Raw genomic sequence first — 19403 nt, forward strand, 5'->3', positions numbered from 1 at the left:
ATTAACTGTGATAAACTGACGTAAATCAATCTGGCTAACTTCTGTTGCTCTACCTATTTACACGCACCTTCAACTGACACACACATTTTCTTCAACAATCATACCACTCTTTACATGAAAATTACAAGAAGCAAACACTGTCATTTTCCAAGCATCCTCACAGAGAAGCTTACTGATAATCCCATGTGTGGGGAAAAAAGAGAAATCTCTCCATTTGCAAAGAAAGGATTTGAAGATCAGATTACATAATAATAAAAAGGAAGTATTTTTTATCACCAAATAACTATCATTTCCTGCTTCTGCATACTCAGGATGATCAAGAGTCAGTAACTTGGACTGACACAAGAAAAACAATCGTCAGGTTTTTTCACAGTTTTTGGAACAGATACAAATCCCTCAGGATATAAATCAGTGCAAGGTAGCATATGTCCTCTGTATTCTTGGGTACAACTTCTTCCTTCAAACTCTCATACAAAATCCTAAGTCTGTATTCCCTATATCCTCTTGACTGAAGAAAAGACGTTAGACAAAAGCATTTAGCCTCCTTCTCAGCTCCTTATCACTAAAACCCATCACAAACCGGGACCACTGCTACTGATCTCCTATGAAAGTTACTAGGTCTGTCCCTGTGAGCAGAACATTGGAAAACTCTTAATTTTTTTTTTTTAAATAAAATATGCACATGTATTTGTCTCTACACATATATACACACATATACATACACACATACATGTATGTGTACACAGACATATACATACATACTGATAGATAGGTAGATAACTTGACTTCTCTTTCTAGGATCTCTCTGACAGGTCCCTCTGCATTATGTCTCAAGAGCATGATCAAACCATCTTTATTGCACCTCTCCAATAGATACACACATAAATAAACTGCTTTCCAGTTCATAAACTCTACTTGTGCAGAGACTTGGCCAACATATTCTGCCAGAAGATTATGTAATGAGCCCACATTTCTATAGATGACAGTCCAGGACTTCAAATATGTATTAAGCACTCTTTTGCTTATTGTGTTTATATGTCATGCATCAACATAAAATATAACATTTCCACAGTTATTGGGACAATTATGACTTTCTCCGACTGTAATCTGGATGGTAAATCCCCAATTCTCCATGACAGATACAAAAATAAGGGTACTTAAACATTTATGTTCCAGAATGGGATATCTAATGCTACAGAAAACAAGCTACCATCAGTACTGTTCATTAAGTGCAGGGAAGCTTGATTAAAAATCGATTTCTATTAAAAATTCTCATTAAAATACCTGATTTCATTTCATTCAAACTTTCTGCAGAAATACATTACTTTTGATTTGTTCTCATAATTCATTTAGAAAAATAAAACCCCAGCCATTTTGAAAGCAAGCAATTATTCTTTTTTCATTGACATTCTGGAAACTTTTCTTAATGAATTTCTATTTTCAGATACTCAGGATTACTTCCCCTTTTCACTGATTTTCATCTTCCTTCTTCATTATAAAAACACTGAATATAATTTTACCATTACAGACAACTATCCTACCTTTTCAAAAACTCTTAAAAATTGGTCATAAGCTATTATAAAATTTCTCTGAACTCTTAAAAATTGGTCATAAGCTATTTTAAAATTTCTCTAAACCAGACTAATTCCTCTTTAACAGAACCTTAAGAACGAAAGAAACTGGAATGAACAGAAGTTAGCCTGAACTATCAAGCCCAGATTTCAAACTAGATTTCAACATCCTAAAAGTTCACCTGTGTTAACAGCTGATTCTTTGGCTGTTGTAATTCTTTTTAAAAGTCAGTTTGTAAAAATTTTATTTTAACTAGTTCTTATACAGTTCAGGGATATCTGAATCAGAGAATTCAGATGTCAAATATACTAATCTCTCTTTTGTTATGTACAATAGTAAGATATACCAGCCTCTCCTATTCCTTGAGTAACAGGATGCTATGGAGCGTCACGTTGCAGTGTGAATTTACAGGATACTCTGGGTTTAGCCTGGATATTTACATAAGGAGATAGAGTAAAGTGACAAAGAAGTTATAAATTCATACTCCGTTGTGCATTTATCAACCCATTTAAGCAAGCCCTAGCAGTGGTTTCACTAGCATCCCAAGGGTACCGAACCAATTTACACTTATTTCACAGGAATGTCCTTTGTAAGAAACTATATGGCATAGCGAGCTGTAAATTTAAATTTTACTTTATTGTGTACTACATTCTTCACACAAACAAACCTTCCGTTTAATTAAAAGTTTCACTTTCAAATCCTCTCAAGAAATGTGTGACTCTGCAATCCTACTTTATAATATGAAAAATTTTCATACTTAAAATTATTTTAGTTTATTTAAAAACTACTTTTCAAAAGATATGAAAAAAGACTGAAAGAAGGACTATTACCATACTGTCTCCAATCTACATTAGGAGGCAAATTCAGCCACAGAATGAAGTTATTGAGTTCATTTAAGTAGGATGGCAGCGAATGGAAACCTTTTTGGTTGTACCACACCTGTAAGAGAGAATGGAAAACGTGAATCAAAAATGAGTTGAATCTGAATGCTGATCTGAAAGCTCCCATACCTTGAAGAATTGCATAAAGATATCTAATTCTCCTGTTATGACACCTATTTACAGATGGTGAACTAGGCAGAACAGAACCAGTTAATTTGTACAGGTCTTTCAACAGAGTGCAGCAGTATGTTTTCTACTGTTGGAGCTATACACCTATGTTAATTATTAAATCGAGATTCTCTGATTTAATGGAACACTGTTGCTTCCTTTACATCCATTTAGTCAAACAAATAGAGGAAAAAAAAAGTAAAAATAACATCTGCCGATTTAATTGAAAATACAAGAACATGAATAAAACTAGTGTTAGAAGAGAAGACTATTACTGAAATTCCAAAAGGACTTATCTAAGTAATACCTGCAAGTGACACACAGCATAGAACGTCTAGGAACAGAATATCCTAGGAAGTGGGGACAGAAAGACTCAAGGAGGCACTGTTTACAAGGTGAGTATGAAACTATTCTATAAAGGACAAAGCTGTGTCTCCATCTTCAGCTAGCAATTATCAGCGGTTTGTTAAGCATGGAGGAAATTAATATGGACAAATTTTTAGGCAGACAAGTCAAGTCAGTCTGTCTGAGGAGCACAGGGGAGCAATTCTGCTGTAACATATACTTCATCCTTAAATCATGCAGAATCACCCTGACTTGATAAATACACTGAAAATTCACCCTTCCATACACTAGAATCATTGCTGAGAGCCTGATATGTCCCAAACCAAATATACTGAGGTTTGGGTTTTGCTTGGCCTTTGGAAATGGATTTCATTTCTATGCCTCATTACTGTTAACCATAGTGCCTTTGAACCCACGTTACCCATAATGAAAACTAGGTCAAATGCTTATGTATGTTTGTTTTCAGTTTTACTGACATGTTTAAAATCACGTTTGATTACTATCCATTCCTCACTCCACGGCAAGCTTTCATCTCCCCTTTTTTTTTATGCAGTTGAAAAACTCTTAACCTTTCCCTATTTGACATCCACTATTTGCTAATCTGCATTTTGTACGTCTCAGATTGATGCTGGGCAATTCTCACTTTGTGTCTGGATTCTGAATCACACTCCAAAGTGCACAGTTTTTAATATAGGTCTTTCTTGCCTTAACACCCTTATTCTAGGATTTCAATTTTCTTAGATCCTTCCTAAAATTACCATCTATACAGTTACCTCTTGGAAACTTCCCTAAAGATTCTTTTCTCATCACGCTGATGCTGTTCTCATCTAGTGCTCTTCAATATATATGTGCCTCTTCTTGATACTGGTGTAAATTTCCAGATTTTTTTTTTTTTTTTAATGTACTTGCAGATAATTCTGGTTTTTCTTTCTTATAGTATCCAGCTACAGTCCTTACTTGGACACTAGTTGCAGACTTTGACTGTTTTTCCTGCTGTGTTCTTCTCTATGTTTCTCAATGCAGATTGTCTAATCTTCAGTTCTATTTCATTCTCTTAATAATTATTTTCTTCTGATTTATTTTCCTGACTACCTACTTGTTTGGATTTCCACATTGTACTCTGTTGAGGCAAGGTTTACAACACTCTAATTGTCCATTCAGTTTCTTCCTGTCTATCCCATATGATGCTTTCAAACACCACTCTGAGCTCCACTGTCATTTCTCCTATGCCTCTCACCCTTGAATCTTCTTTGCCATAAGCTCTGTTAGTCATTATTTAAAAAATGTGCAGCTTTGGTCTACCACTGCTCTTGCTTGCATTAGCTTTCACATTTTCAACTCTTCTATAAGTGGTCTTCACAACTGCTTGAAATCTCAACAGCATCTTATGTTTCCACATTTAAAGAAAAGAGAAAAGAACAAATCCCAAACTCTTTCCCCCTTTGCAAAATCATATGCAACTCCTTTGTTCTCCTCCAGTTCAGTTCTCACAAATTACTACACAAACTAGATCTCCTGTTCTTTAGTCAACAAGAGAGTTCTTTGAAGAAATGAAGTGAAATAGAACCTAAATGTTCTTAGGAAAACTGCAAATCTTTGCACTGTTGGATCCCCTGTGCAAATAGTAAGCAGAGCAAAGAAACATAAACAAGTGATCAAGGGTAGCCAGTCTTTTTCACACACCCCCACACCCATTTCTTATTCTGTCTTTTTAAAAAAGATTTGTGCTGAATGGAAAGTTATATGTACTTAATGAAACTCCACTGCAATTGTGTTCATTGTATAGAAAAAAAAAGCAGTTAAGAAAACAATAAAGCAAAATTCTGATGACACATCCTCATGTAACTGAAGCAGGGGAAAGGTCTCAAGTGTTCACAGAACACCTTAGAAATATAATAATGTGACCAATATTCAAATGATAATGTAAAAAACACAATAGAGCATTGTCTGTAGCAATACATTTCAACATCCCACACATTAATTAGAATTCTTCCTTCAAGATACATTATGTAACTGAATCAAACCACCAGGAAATAGCCAAATTGAAGCTGGATATTTAATTGTTTATAATCTGGCAAAAGAGGCATTTGAGGTTGTTCACTTCATCAGAAGATACATTTAAGCTCTTTTTTCCTAAGGTTTTGTGGTTTATTCTAAATTGATTGCAAAGGTAAAATATTAAAAAGGAAAAATATAAGTTCCAGCTGAAATATCTTTCATATTTCTTGTGTGCCACACAGGTAATTATTTACAGAGGGCAGAAAGGAGATGAGTAATGGAAAAAATATATGGATTAAGATGATTAATTTTTATTTTCATTATTTTATCTTCTATCCATGGTTGATAAAATTCCTTCCCAAGGAAAAACACAGCCCCTCACCACATTAGATGTAAGTTCTGTAAAGACCTGTTTTCCATTATGCCATACCATTTTTACCTGCCATTAATATTCCAGAATAATTTTAGACTGACATTTTCACTAACCTATGGCCTATCAAGAAAAAAGAGTGAGGAGGGGCAGAGAAAACCCTAAGCATTGCTGGACCAGATTCATGGTGGGGAGGCAGAGAGAAGGGGTATTAGACTGGAGAGATGTAACTTCCTCTGGACACATACTATTACTGTACAGTAAAGCCTCAAATCCCAACCTTTGAGATTGGAACAATGCACATTTCAGAATGCCATGTAAACAGTACAACTTGCCTTTTAGGACTATTTAAAATTACCGCATGTTCTTCCTATATTTAATTATGTTATAAACAGCAGCAACTATGAAATCATTATGGAACACTTTTTGCCCACATTACCAAAGGAAACCAAAGAATGTACAGTCATGAAAGCACAAAAAATTTGAGGAGGAGCTGCGTTTTTGCTACGTAGCAGTGATCATCAATGAATGTCAATAATCAATGGTTTTAATCATCCACATTTTTCATGTGGTAGATATAGCCTCTCTCGTGCATGCACACATATGCATTCTCTGTGTGCATACATATACCATGTATATGGTATATACAGCATATGATTATGGTATGATTAGGTAAAGTAAAATAGGTATTGAATAGGTATTTTTAATTTGAACTGGAAAAATTGTTGACTTTCTGAGTGGAAGAGAGTAACACATAAAGATTCAGAAATTTTCTGAAATTAAATTAATCGTACAGTAAGTCTCTTCAAATGCAAATTTCTCTTTTTCTTTCATACAAGGCTATGTAAATGTTACATTCACTGTCTCATGAACAAGCCTGAAAGGTCAAAGTAAAAGTCTGGTCATTAATTACTGAAAGGTTAATGCAATAATTTGACATTGCATCAGTTGAAAGCCACTTCCAGGAGGTATTTTAGCTAACACAGTGCCCTTTATAAATCTACTCCACTATTTTCTTTGGGTCTGAAACATGAAGCTTACTCACTAACAATGTAACTATAATTTATCCCTGTGCTAATGGCAGGTGGAGCTTTATGCCAAAGACATTTAAAAAAAAAAGGACCCTGACAAAAACCGCAGTGCAGGCATGTCAAAACAAGAGTCTAAAATGATTAAAGATAGATAGGACAAAAACAGAGCAGTCAGAAAAACACATCTTATCACAATCCTCTAGGACTTCAAGTTCCTAATGAAGGATTGATTGAACTGGAGTTCAAAGCTATAAGAAATCTGGGGGTAGAAGGGAGATAGCAAATGACCAAAATGAAAATATGTATAAGGTAGCGTGCGTATATAAGATAGAGATATTTCTAACAAAACTACATGGAAAAGGCATTGCAAACAGGCAGTGATTTTGCAAAACTAAACTTGAAATGATATTGGATTGGAGAATATCTGTATGTTGTTTTAGCACATGGTTGTTTTAACACTTTGTCCCAAAAAGGATTTTGGGGATAGAGCTTATTTACACTGTTCCTTTTCTTCTTCTTTTATAAGAGCAAATAAAATCTAGTTTCTATTCCCCCATAAAATAATTTAAAGGCAGAAGCATCTTTCTTTCTTATTCTAATCTGGAATCTGGAAAGTCCACAGCTTCCTCTTAACAAATCTGTTTTGCCTCAGTACAAGAATAGAGACCGCTCACTGATATTCTTCAATATCAGTGAATTCTTCAAGATCCCTGTTCCTCTACTCATTACTGGTCTACATTTGAATGGATCTCAAAAGAACTTTTCAAAGCATTCCTCAGGAAAATAAAATCCTTTGTACTGATAATTGCCTGTTAGCCTCTACGTCCCATCCGAAGTTTTCACAGTATGGAGGTACTGTATCCTTCCAGTGCATACCAAAAGGCCTCAAGGAAAAGCTCTTTATTTAAATTGTGCATAGTGTAATCTTTCTTTTCCTGACTTCAGAGGTAGCTCCAGACAGAAAACACTGGCTCTGTGTAGCATTGCCAGGCAGTATGATCTACCATCAAAAAGAGATTCAGATTTCACAACCTGACTAATTTCAGCAAGGCACACTTCTGTTTCTCTGGGATAAAAATGGAAAGTTACTCAATATTTGAAAAGGCAATTACAAACACAGGGTAGCATATTTGTTATGCAGAAGTAACTACTCCTAGAAGCTAAATTTTCACCTTTTTTTTAGGGGGGGAAGGCAGGGGAAGAAATAGGAAAATGTAGCAAAGAAAAGTATTTCTGGCAGAAATGAAAAAAGCATCAATAATAACAACTCATTTTTGAGACGTTCAATGAATTTTTGTGAATTCTGACATTGACTTTTTGTAGAAAACAACAACAAAAAAAGGAATAGCCGGGCTGACTACCTAAAAAATCTTTTAAAGGTGAGCTCAGTTAGACTCTGAAATAAGTTCACAGGAAAAAACAATAAAAGATGTATCATTGGACTCATTTAAAACTGCTTCTCAGAGCACAGGAGAATAGTTCAAGAATTATGAACAGAGCAGTGGACTATAATAGACAGAGGGGTTTTCTCCCAATTTCTAAATGCAAGGATTTTATGTAATGATTTATTATTTGCTAAGTGCTGTGAAGTCTGGAGCTGGAATAAGTAAAAAACACATACACACAAATGCACACACATACATGCAACCCTTACCTTAGCCAGAGGCTTAGATTTGGTGTTATTCAATTTTTTATCTGGAAGTTCAAAGGCTTTCCTCCCTCCAAAAGACCAACCACCATATCTGGTAATAGAAAATAATAACAAGTTACCTGCCTTTCTTGCAAAGCATTCTTTTCTTGCAATGATAAAGTGGTAATATCTACATTAATGTTTTATTTTTCAACTGAAAGTAAAATTTCACCCCTCACGAACCCCTTCTCTTTTAAAAAGGAGGAGCTCAATATACTCTTGAATCAGGTGAACATTATTGCTCTTTTCTGGCAAAGGGATTCCCTCAGATAAGAATTTTTACTTTCTGAAAGCTGAAATCCTGGAGCAACAGGAGGGCTTGTGAGCAAGTAAGGTATTCCTGACTTTCAGAAACATCTTAAACAGCTTGATTTCTTCCTACTCCATTCATATTTCAGCTCAAATCTTTCATCCTAAGATGTTTACCTCTATTTTTATCATACTTAGTCTAGTATTTGCACTTATGTCAAAGGCAGTGGTGAGCTGTAAAGGCACATAAGTAAACCTCAAAATACAGCAGATTATAACCTCTGTGGCTGGTATCACAGAATATGAAGTCTTGCCAAGTGTGTACCAGCCCTTTTAGTTCAAATAAAAGATTGTCTGGAGCACATCCACCTATATTTGATTGAGTGTCTGAGGAATGGAAATTATATTGTTCATCTGATTTGCATATGCATATACATTTTCTTTCTCTGAGATGCCGAAATAACTCACTGTGTGGAAAGAAGAGCCAAGGTATGCCTAGAGGCAATTATCGTGCAACTGCTGGAGGAAGCTCTGAGAAGTGACTATGGAGGGGGTTCTATGTTTCCTTAGCCTGACTCCATGCCTTGATAACAATCAACAGATAAAGGCAACTACTCCTTATATTCTCAGTGACGTAGGTCTATGCTTTGGATCAGGAAGGACTGATTTTTATCCACAAAAGATAAACAAAGGTTAGATATTTTAAGGTTACCTTGCTTTGTTGGAAGGCCTCACTAAATATTCTTCCACAATGAACCCTGAAAGATTATACAAAATATGTCCTTTCTTATTCTTCACATAGGGAGCAGAGGTATTGAAACTTGGACACATCTGAAAAAAAAATACACATATAATAAGTAAAGCACTCTTAAAAATCAGTGGCACTATATTTAGCCATATTTTTGAATTTTTATGTAGATTTTACAACATTACTTTTCAACTGGATTTGCCTTTCTCAGCTTTGATAACTTTTCAATAAATTATGTATGGTTTTATGTTTATAAGGCATCTCAAATGATTGTGTCACCTACATATTAGAACTACAATTGATATCTTTTGCAAACCTGTCAGTCACTTTTGTTTTGAAAACATCAAAACTTGTATATAATTTTGAACGGTTTACAACAATGGAAAAGGCAAGACGGCTATTCACTTGTTGTGCCTAAAAAGAAACACAAAAAAGCACCAGATGGATATGAGATGAAAACAAAATTCTAATTAATGCAATATGCTTCTAAAAATTTTATTGATGGACTGCAAAGAAGAATAAAGGAAGATGTTTGTTAATGATTCAGTGGGATATTCTCATAACCAAACAAAAGGAGACAGACATTATGGTCAGATATCTTGGAAGCCTTATAAAGTACATTATGCATATCAACTGAAAAATTTTAATGTTTATTTGACATCTCAACATTACACAAATTAAAATTCATTCTCAGAGCTTCTGATTTTCCATAGCTCACAGACACAGGTTCTGCCTCCACTGTCAAGTGACTTCTCTCCTTTGAGCTTTCAAGATTAACGGGCCTTTCCCTGTATGAGTTCCCATTCACATTTTATTTAAGCTTCTCATATTTTAAGTATAGGTCTCACTAGTATTAGAGGCAAATTTGTTCCTTGCCCAGCAAAGTAAAGAATTAGTTTTGTACTTCTTCTTTTCTCAAAACTGTATTGCTATATTTCAGATGCAACTCTTACTCTAAATATTTATATCTTTATGAAGAAAAGAACTTATTTGATAGAATGGACCCATCCAGGAAAATATACTTGTCACTTCAGACACAGTTTCACATTCTTGTTTATTACTCAACTTCAGAGCAAGTCAGCAGGAAAACTCACTAGTCAAAAAGGTCAGAAATTCATTATCTTTTTCAAAATCCTTTCTTTCCTTGAAAGCTGTTTTATTTTCAAATACACAATCCAAATCAAAACCAAACTCCAACAATTCAATCTCCTTCACACGTAGATACCCTGGTAGCCTCTAACAATTCAATCATCTCATTCACGCATAGATACCCTGGTAGCCTCTATCAGCTAGGATCACCTGCTCTTCCATTTTGAAAGTAGGTAGTCTTCCAGATATTATGGAAGTGTTATGTTTTAACCTTGTTTTACGTGAAATTTTTTTGTAAGCAAAGTCATATAACATACTTAAGCAAAGTTGCATCTGATGAGAATAGTTCAGCCATCTCTGATTCCTGTTATTTCAGATCAATCTATAGCCATCTCTAGTGCATATATAAACAAACACACATATATACATCAAAATTGTGCAAGCTCTTTCCCTGAAGACTTCAGAACACATAGCCCAAACATTAGATGAAACACAAGGAATTCTCCAATCATAACAAAGGCAGTGCTCTGAGGGTTCATTTCCTCATCTCTTTCTCTAGCCCTTCAAAAAGAAGAGTCAAGGTATTAGATGTAACATGCACACACATAATTTTTACATACATAAATAAATATAAAATTACATACGTCTTGTTCAGCCACACAGCTGCATGAATCCTGGGGTGACATAGATTCCATCTGCCAACATGAATTATTTTTTCTAATAGGAATAAACATAACAATAGGAACAACCATTAAATGAAAGGAATATATTACTTAGCAGAAGAAATCCACAGAGTAATGAGCAGATCTGGCATCTTGAACACCTTCTTAGCGTTTTATCACAGTGGCAGCTGTGTCTAAAGCTATATCAATTTTACTCACTTGTATCAAAGTGGATTCACTAAAAATATTTATATAAGTAAAGCAGCATGCCTTGTGTTTGCAGTAATAAAATAAGTAAAGCGTCGTCACACTCTGCATTCCTAAATTTGGAAATCTGGAATGCTTCCTAACAAATACTGTAATTGTTGTCTAACCTTCATTCATATGGGCACCAGACTTGATCAAAATTCTCCTGAAATTAATTGGAAAGCTGTCGCTGACTTTTAAGAGATTTGGATCAGACCTTTGATAGTATGTACTTGGATGCCATCTCCGTCATCAGAACAGATTTGTCATTAACCTCACGCTGCAAGAAAAGCTTAAGATAGTCCACATTACACAGAAAAAAAATATTGAGTCTACAATATTTACACTTTACAATTAAGGAAGTAGTTATGTTATTCACAGTTACCCTTGTTTTGAATGCGTGCATGTGTGGTCCCAATCAGAGAAATATCTCAGTAGAATCTGAGAAAGGTTTCCTAGGTCGTCATCTTCAGTGCTGTTCAAAGTGGGCCACAGGGGGAAAAGGGGGTGGGGGGAGGGGGAAAAAAAAAAAAGGAAACACAAACATGTTAATATGTCTAGTTCTATTAACTTTTAGGCTCAAGATCCTACATGTTTACCAAGAAATTAAAGAACTATAAAATCCATGCATAGGAAACATACCAAAACAGCAAAATGACCTCAATTCAAAAACTATATATAAACATGTAAAGAAAATTCAACACAATTATGGCTAAACAAATCTCAATATCTCCCCATGGCCATCTTTCTCTTTATAAACATGCATTCCTAACAATTACCATGGTTTAAGTGTTTTTATGTTTCATTTCTAAAGTCAAACAGCATCATGTTATTTTTATGAATATATCTGGATATTTGTCCAGTATAGAAAGTGATCTATATGTGATATGCACTCAATACAGAATGGTTCAGAGCTGAGCTATAGATACTGTACATTATAAATAAATAAATAAACCCAGTTGGTTTCAAAGCTGAGCATATAGAAACTGGAGGCTGAGTAAGAAGAGCATCAGGCTCTGGTAATACTGTGTGACACTTTCAAACCTGAAAATTATTTTGAGAAAATGGGTTCAGACCTAAGCAATTAGTTAAAATGAAGCATGCAAAAACTTGTTTAAGTACACTTGTGCCTTTACATATAAATGGCCATGACTGGTATAGAAACAGATTACCCAGTTCAAACTGCTCCAAAGTCTTTGCCCTTTCCTCCAGAAAATCCTTTGTCAATGCTTTTCTAATTTTATCTCCCCCCTCATAATAATCTATAAAAATGTGCTAAACATCTGCAAAACAAACAACTATTGTAAAAAGTAACCTATTATTCTTCCTAAAATACAAATAGTCTTTAAAATAAGAGAACTCAAGGGTAGAGGTTCCAGAACCCTGGATATTGATGATGATGGATGAGCCCTTTACCTAAAGAAGGATTCTGCATTGTCATAAAGTCTTGGTGTCAGCTTGAGAGAAGGATAATCAATAGCCAGCGGCTTCACACTAAACAAGGCCATTGCCAGTGCAACAAAGAGAACAGGCAGCAGCACATTTGACAGACTTCCTTTCCAGTCTCGCCTAGTGTGGTGAAACCTCTTCATCAGAAGGGCAACAATCTGTGTGAGAACAAGACGGGCTCCACGCATACTTGAGGCCCCCGTAAATGAGATATCTGAATGAGAAAAAAAAAAAAAAAACCAACCTTCTTGACAAACAGGGAAAATCTAATTTAACTTTCATGTGCTACATTTTCAAATATAGAACACAATAGTCTTTTTGCTAGAAAAAACAAAACTACATAAACCTACAATGTTCTCCCGGATGGAATAGTGTAATTCCCTCCAGTAAAACTAATTAACTCTTCCTATAAAGGAAAACAAATATTCAGCTAACAAATTATCTCTATAGCACCACACACACCGCTGAAGGAGTACTAAATACCTATTTTCCCATGGTCCTCGCACTGCTACAAACATTCCTTGTGCATTGCCACTTTTGCTCCTAGACAAATGACTAAGACAAACACGGCCTGTATATAGAACTAAGGTCCTTGATCCACCTCAACTGAAATCAGTGGCAACTTTTGCACAGGGATTTCAATGAGACATCTTCACAGTATGTAATAGAGCATTGTAGATGCTAGAGATGTGGATTCTCGCATAAAATCATTCCCTTCATTTCTCTGCTCATATAGGACTGATAAAATTTTCTCATTTGTTAGTCAATGCAGTTTTCATTATCCCAGCTCATGGGCTGTCCCTCTCATTCCCATGGGAGTGTGTCCACAGCTCATTAACATCTCACCAATCAGACATTTTCCTGATAGACTCTCCCTTAATTTAATTTTATTGTTCTTTGTTAGACACTTGTGAATCACACCAATCACTTTGCCTCCATTTTAGACCCTAATGCCTTCTAGGTGTGTGCAGGCTATTACCAGTTTCTCTTACTCGTAGCCTTGCCAGACTGAATGTACTCAAGCCTCTTTTCTTCTTATAGCATAGCAGCGTCTGGTAGATTTACTACTGCAAGTATTTGCACTGTAGCAAGACTGAATAGCCTGTTTATCGTAGTGCTCAAAGAGATATTTTATTTTATGATCCCTTGTGATTTGTCTCTTATTATCTTCCCTTCTATATATTGAGACAACTCTAACCAGCATTTCCATGTTACATTTTAACAACTACTTGTATGGGAGCTTTCAAGTAACCTCAAATTAACTGTCCTTCACTTAGCACAGTTTTTTTCTTGTTTACTAGAAGTTTAATCACAGCGGAGAAAGCTGTGGGACAAATAGGGGCAAAACACAATCAGAAGAAGAAGTTGAACTTCTGACAGAGTGGCCGTTGATCAAAACAGCTCAAATTCTGTACTCTACAACAACTGGCCTGTGAATTATAAACTTATGATTTCCTATATGAAAAATTACGTGTATTTTGCCATGAAAAGTTATAATTAAGTAGACACATTGTGGGAGATTGTAGCTTTTAGGGTTTGGGCCTACACAAGAGGAGGAAGTCAGGTGAGACAGGCCTTCATGATGACCCAGAAGTCCTCATGTGGACTTCTCAAGGCTAAGACTTTTGGAAAAAGATAAACATCACATCCAACTCCAAGAAGAGCAAAAAGGAGGATCTAGGTAAATACAAGCTAATTATCCTCAGTCCCTGGGAAGGTTACAGACCAAACCCTCCAGAAAACGACTCCCAGGATATGAAAAACATAGGAATGTTTGAGAATAGACAACATGGACTTGGTAAGTTTGAACCATGCCACCTGAGAGCTCACCGTGAATACAGGACTGGTCTGGTGAATGAAGGAAGAGCAGTGGATGCTGTTTACTTTGACTTAACAAAGCCTGTGACACGGTCTCCCACAGTGTCCTCAGAGCAGATGGAGGGAGGAAGACTACAAGAGCTGCTGGCCAGACTGTCAGGCACCACACTGCAGGCTGTGAGCAGCAGTACTGGGTCCAACTGAGGAACAGTTGGTTACTAGGGCTGTCCCTCAGGGGCGATGATGAAGAAAATGCTGACTAACAGTACTTGTTAATGCACACACATGTGCACACCTGCACCTGGAGGGGATCTGCACTGTTTGGAGGCATCTGTGGGTCAGGCACTGGGGACAGCAGGAGCAGCTCTCCAGCAGCACCCAGGGACCCCAGTGACACCAGGAAGCAAAGTCTCTGCTCAGGGAAAGGACAAGAAGCAACAGGCACCAGCTGGAACATGCAATATTCTGACTTAATGTATCAGGAAAAAAAAATTTCACTGTGAGGGTGACAACCAAAACTCAAAACCAGGCTGCACAAGGCACTGAGTAACCTGCTCTTACCTGACCCACTTGACCCACTCTTCCAACCTTAGTATTCTCTGACTCTATCAGATTCCAATTAACCCTAAGTAATTAATTTTTGTTTTATTTATGGAGAAAAAACATTTCCAGTATTGATATTTTTAGTTCCACAACTGAATGGCATCTCGTTTTTCCCAAGAAAATCCCATAGAACAGAAATTCTGTCTTGAAGCAGTTCTAATCACAGCCATATCTTGCAAATTTAACAGCTAACACAAATGGCATTTAGGATTTCAAATCTCTGTGGAGAGAAAAAGTAGCTACAAAATTCAGATCCTGGTTCAGCATTCAAGTGCCCCAATCAAGAACAGTTACACTTTGGGCTTGGAACCTGTTTTTTCTATAAATTGGACTAATAGGAGAAGAAAATCTTAGTAAAAAATAATTTTTTTAAAGCAAAGTTCTTATGAATGTATTAAGCTCTTTGAATTATTATGATAAGACTTTCAATAGTTGACTCAATACAGAAATTGAGACACTTGGAAGCAGAACGATTTTCAGGAATTAATGTTTTTAGAACAAAACAGGTCCTGTAAGAGTTTGCAGCTGAGCATCCCTGAAATTGTAAAATATACCATCTTTCACAGAATCATAGAATCATTAAGGTTGGGAAAGACCTGTAAGATCATCAGGTCCAACCATCAGCCCAACACCACCATGCCCACTAAACCATGTCCCACAATGCCACGTCCACACGTTCCTTGAACACCTCCAGTGAGGGTGACTCCACCACCTCCCTGGGCAGCCTGTTGCAGTGTTTCAGCACTCCCCCAATAAAGAAATTTTTCCTAATATTGAGTCTAAACCTCCCCTGGTGCAACTTGAGGCCATTTCCTCTTGTCCTGTCGCTAGTCACTTGGGAGAAGAGACCAACACCCACCTCTCTGCAACCTCCTTTCAGGTAGTTGTAGAGAGCGAGAAGGTCTCCCCTCAGCCTCCTCTTCTCCAGGCTGAACAACCCCAGCTCCCTCAGCCGCTTCTCATAAGACTTGTGTTCCAGACCCCTCACCAGCTTCGTCGCCCTTCTCTGGACACGCTCCAGCACCTCAATGTCCTTCTTGTAGTGAGGGGCCCAAAACTGAACACAGGATTCGAGGTGCAGCCTCACCAGCGCTGAGTACAGGGGCACGATCACCTCCCTACTTCTGCTGGCCACACTGTTTCTGATACAGGCCAGGATGCCGTTGGCCTTCTTGGCCACCTGGGCACACTGCTGGCTCATCTTCAGCCGGCTGTCGACCAACACCCCCAGGTCCTTTTCTGTGGGGGAGCTTTCCAGCCACTCGTCCCCAAGCTTGTAGCGTTGTGTGGGGTTGTTGTGACCGAAGTGCAGGAACTGCGCACAATTGGCCTGGGCCCATCTATGCAGCCTGTCCAGATCCCTCTGCAGAGCCTTCCTACCCTCAAGCAGATCAACACTCCCACCCAACTTGGTGTCCTCCGCAAACTTGCTGAGGGTGCACTCAATCCCCTCATCCAGATCATCAATAAATATATTAAACAAGAGCGGTCCCAAAACTGAGCCCTGGGGGACTCCACTTGTGACCGGCCACCAACTGTATTTAACTCCATTCACCACAACTCTCTGGGCTCGGCCGTCCAGCCAGTTTTTTACCCAGCGAAGAGTGCACCTGTCTAAGCCACGAGCCGTCAGCTTCTCCAGAATACTGTGGGAGACATTTCCTTTATCAAAGTAGTGAAATGCCAGAAAAGGAGCATAGAATGAGATATTTGCCATGGTTCCGGACCTGTTCATAGATTATAAGCATGAAATGTGAGTGAAAGATGCTTCAAAATATTTGCCCCTTTGAATCTCTGAAAGAGGACTATGACAGCTGCTTTCAGGGGGCAGAAAGGGAAATCAAAGCTGCCATTCATTCTTTTTTCTTGACAAATGGAGCAGAGAGAAATGATAACAAATTAATTCATATTGCAATAGGAAGAGAAACTGTTATCCTGAATAAAAATAATTGTCCATTTTGTCCAACGTCCTGACTCTTAATCAATATTTCTAATGCTGGCCAGCCAAGATACATCACAAGAAGATGCAATAAACCATTATTTTAAAAGTATATGTTTGCCTCAGGCACTTCTTCATTTTAAAATGATTTGTCATTTCTAAAAAAACCCATATGTTTATTATTTAAAATTCTCATTGATAAAGATGTCAAATGTCTTTCTGAATCATCTTAAATTCCAATCTTTGTGACCTTGAATTCTGTCATTCCTTTGTATTTCAGGTAAAAACCAAAAATCTTGTTTATCTATTTTGAATTTATTCTGTTTGATGGTACTGGATATGGTCTTATATCTTGCTTTAGGAGACAGGTTATAGAAGTTTCCAATCTATCATCTTCTGCATAAATAATCTCAACCTTTCAGTATCCTCTTATAAAAATCCTTATAGTCCTAATCATCCTCACCACTTGCCTCTAGTCCCCTTATATTACCACTGTATCAGTCTTAAGATATATTGTGTTCAACACACCTGCCTATCAGATGTGGAAACACTACTGATTTATACAGTAGCATTAGGCAATCTTGTTCTGAACTGCTTGTCTTCTTTATGCATCATACCATTTTGTCTGACTGCAGCCACACTGTGAAAAGTAGCCTTTATTGGGCTTTCCATAATTTACTCAATATGGCTTTCAAGATTTCCAAGGTTTTAAATCACTCAAAAAAAAAAAAAAAGGTAAATAATATTCCTGTGTACACTTGCTATTTAACCCTTCATGTTTCTTAATCCTATATGCATAGTCTAATCTAATTTTCTTTTAACTAGAACCTACAAAATTAGTTTTTGCTTCATAAAGCTTGTAAGTAATTCACCACCTACATTTGGTATGCAAGTCAGGAGGCATAAAAGAAGGATACATTTATGGGAAAACAGTTTCTGATTACCACTGATAATCATGAAGGCTAGAAGACAAGACCAGCTGACCTCTCTGTTATGAAGTCAATTTTTATGCAAAAAGCTTATGGAAATATTCTCATTAATAATTTAGATCATAAAATTAAAAATCTGACCCAACTGTTAGAAGCCGTCTTGCTTGACTTACGATTGCAATTATCCGCAAGAAGTGCAATTATGTTCACAATTAAGTTGTACTTCCCAATTCATCCAGACTCTCTTTTGTATTATGGAAAAGATTTTTGCCTCTTTCCAATTCATATAGTTAATATCAGGTACAGGGAAACAGATCATAAGTCTGAAAATTTGTGAACAAAGATTTTGAAAGTCCTTACATATAGACTGCTCTAGAATTAGGAGCAGAACCAAATATTGTGAGAGTTTCTAACTGGATATTAGGTAGTCTTTTTCTCCCTTTTTTTGCACTTCTAGAAAATATTGTAATTCCAAACTTTTTTCATGGCACAATAAAGTAAGGAAAAATGGGCTATGCAATGGCTAGAAGTCGACAACAGCCAGAAGCAGACATTTTCAATTCTGCTTCTGTCCCTTTGGCATTTAGAGAAGTCATTTAGAGGAGGTCCAGATTTTGGGAAGATAATCCAGGAACTGAAATACCTTGGCAAAACAGTTGAGCTTGCTCACATGCAACTGGTTGCATTTGGAAGCAGTATATATTTATTAGCTTATCAGAAGTTCTGTGCCAACAAGTAGTTCTAGGCTGAGCTAGTGATCTGCGATCATTCTGCATTTCAGCATATGCCATACTGGTGTAGAGTCAGTGCTAGCCCGCCAGTCTGCACAGCACTCCATTAGAAGGTCCTTCATCTTCTTACATATTTGTTTACTTCTTAGAAAAATAAACGTAATAGTGATTTTGTTTCCAGGAGGATTTCCAGGAGGACTGATTTTCACGTAGGGCATTTGAATAAAAGGCACTTTGATGTTGTGAGGTATAAAGGGAATGCTTCTAGTCTGTATTTCAATACTACGATTGATTCTTGCTTATATGTAATAGGGTCACGAGCTGTCTCCATACAGCGCTGGTCAGAAAAATCTATAGTTTGGAATGTCTCTTGTGAAATTCCCCCCCCTTCTGGCACTTTTAGATATAAATCCTCCCATTCCCCTCAGAGTGTTTTTCATTTTAAGCATTGTGAATATTTCTTCTAAAAAGTTGATTCAAATTGCTTCCATCTTAAGAATTTCCTGTCCAGAAAAGCAAAGCTTCAGCAAAACTTACAGTTCCTCCTCCCTCCCCCATACATACTGCTTAATCCAATTAAGTGACTTTTTTTTAAGGGAAAACGGTTTTGGTTTTTTTAATTAAAAATTCAGCTTTACATTCTGTGCCCCAGATTCCAGAATGGGATTCTGCATGGGCCTGAAGATCTTTGAGGCAGAATAATAGAAATCTAGATAATGGTAGAGTTCATCAGTAAAATTAACATATTTTAAAGCCAAAGCACTTTGGCTGTCACTCCACAACCTTGTGGAGAATCCCCTTCACAACTCAGATCTCCCAAGCCCTTTTCCTCAAGCCAGACAGTTGACAGATTAGAGGATTTCCTTCCTTTATCTAAGACATTCT

The 19403-nt window shown here is 36.9% G+C and overlaps 1 protein-coding gene across 1 annotated transcript in view; it reads right to left on the bottom strand.

Annotated features, from left to right (window-relative positions):
* The window catches only part of ABCA13 (ATP binding cassette subfamily A member 13), a 203041-nt gene that overhangs the window by 60020 nt on the left and 123618 nt on the right, over nucleotides 1-19403 (bottom strand). The window contains exons 36-41 of the mRNA XM_059815467.1: nucleotides 12466-12712; nucleotides 11435-11524; nucleotides 10786-10858; nucleotides 9017-9135; nucleotides 8020-8107; nucleotides 2403-2511 (exon numbers count right to left, since the gene is read on the bottom strand). Coding sequence (XP_059671450.1) covers nucleotides 2403-2511; nucleotides 8020-8107; nucleotides 9017-9135; nucleotides 10786-10858; nucleotides 11435-11524; nucleotides 12466-12712 — 726 coding nt within the window. The remainder of the gene's footprint in view (nucleotides 1-2402; nucleotides 2512-8019; nucleotides 8108-9016; nucleotides 9136-10785; nucleotides 10859-11434; nucleotides 11525-12465; nucleotides 12713-19403) is intronic.

This window comes from Gavia stellata, chromosome 3 (assembly GCF_030936135.1).
Source record: "Gavia stellata isolate bGavSte3 chromosome 3, bGavSte3.hap2, whole genome shotgun sequence".
Lineage (NCBI taxonomy): Eukaryota > Metazoa > Chordata > Aves > Gaviiformes > Gaviidae > Gavia > Gavia stellata.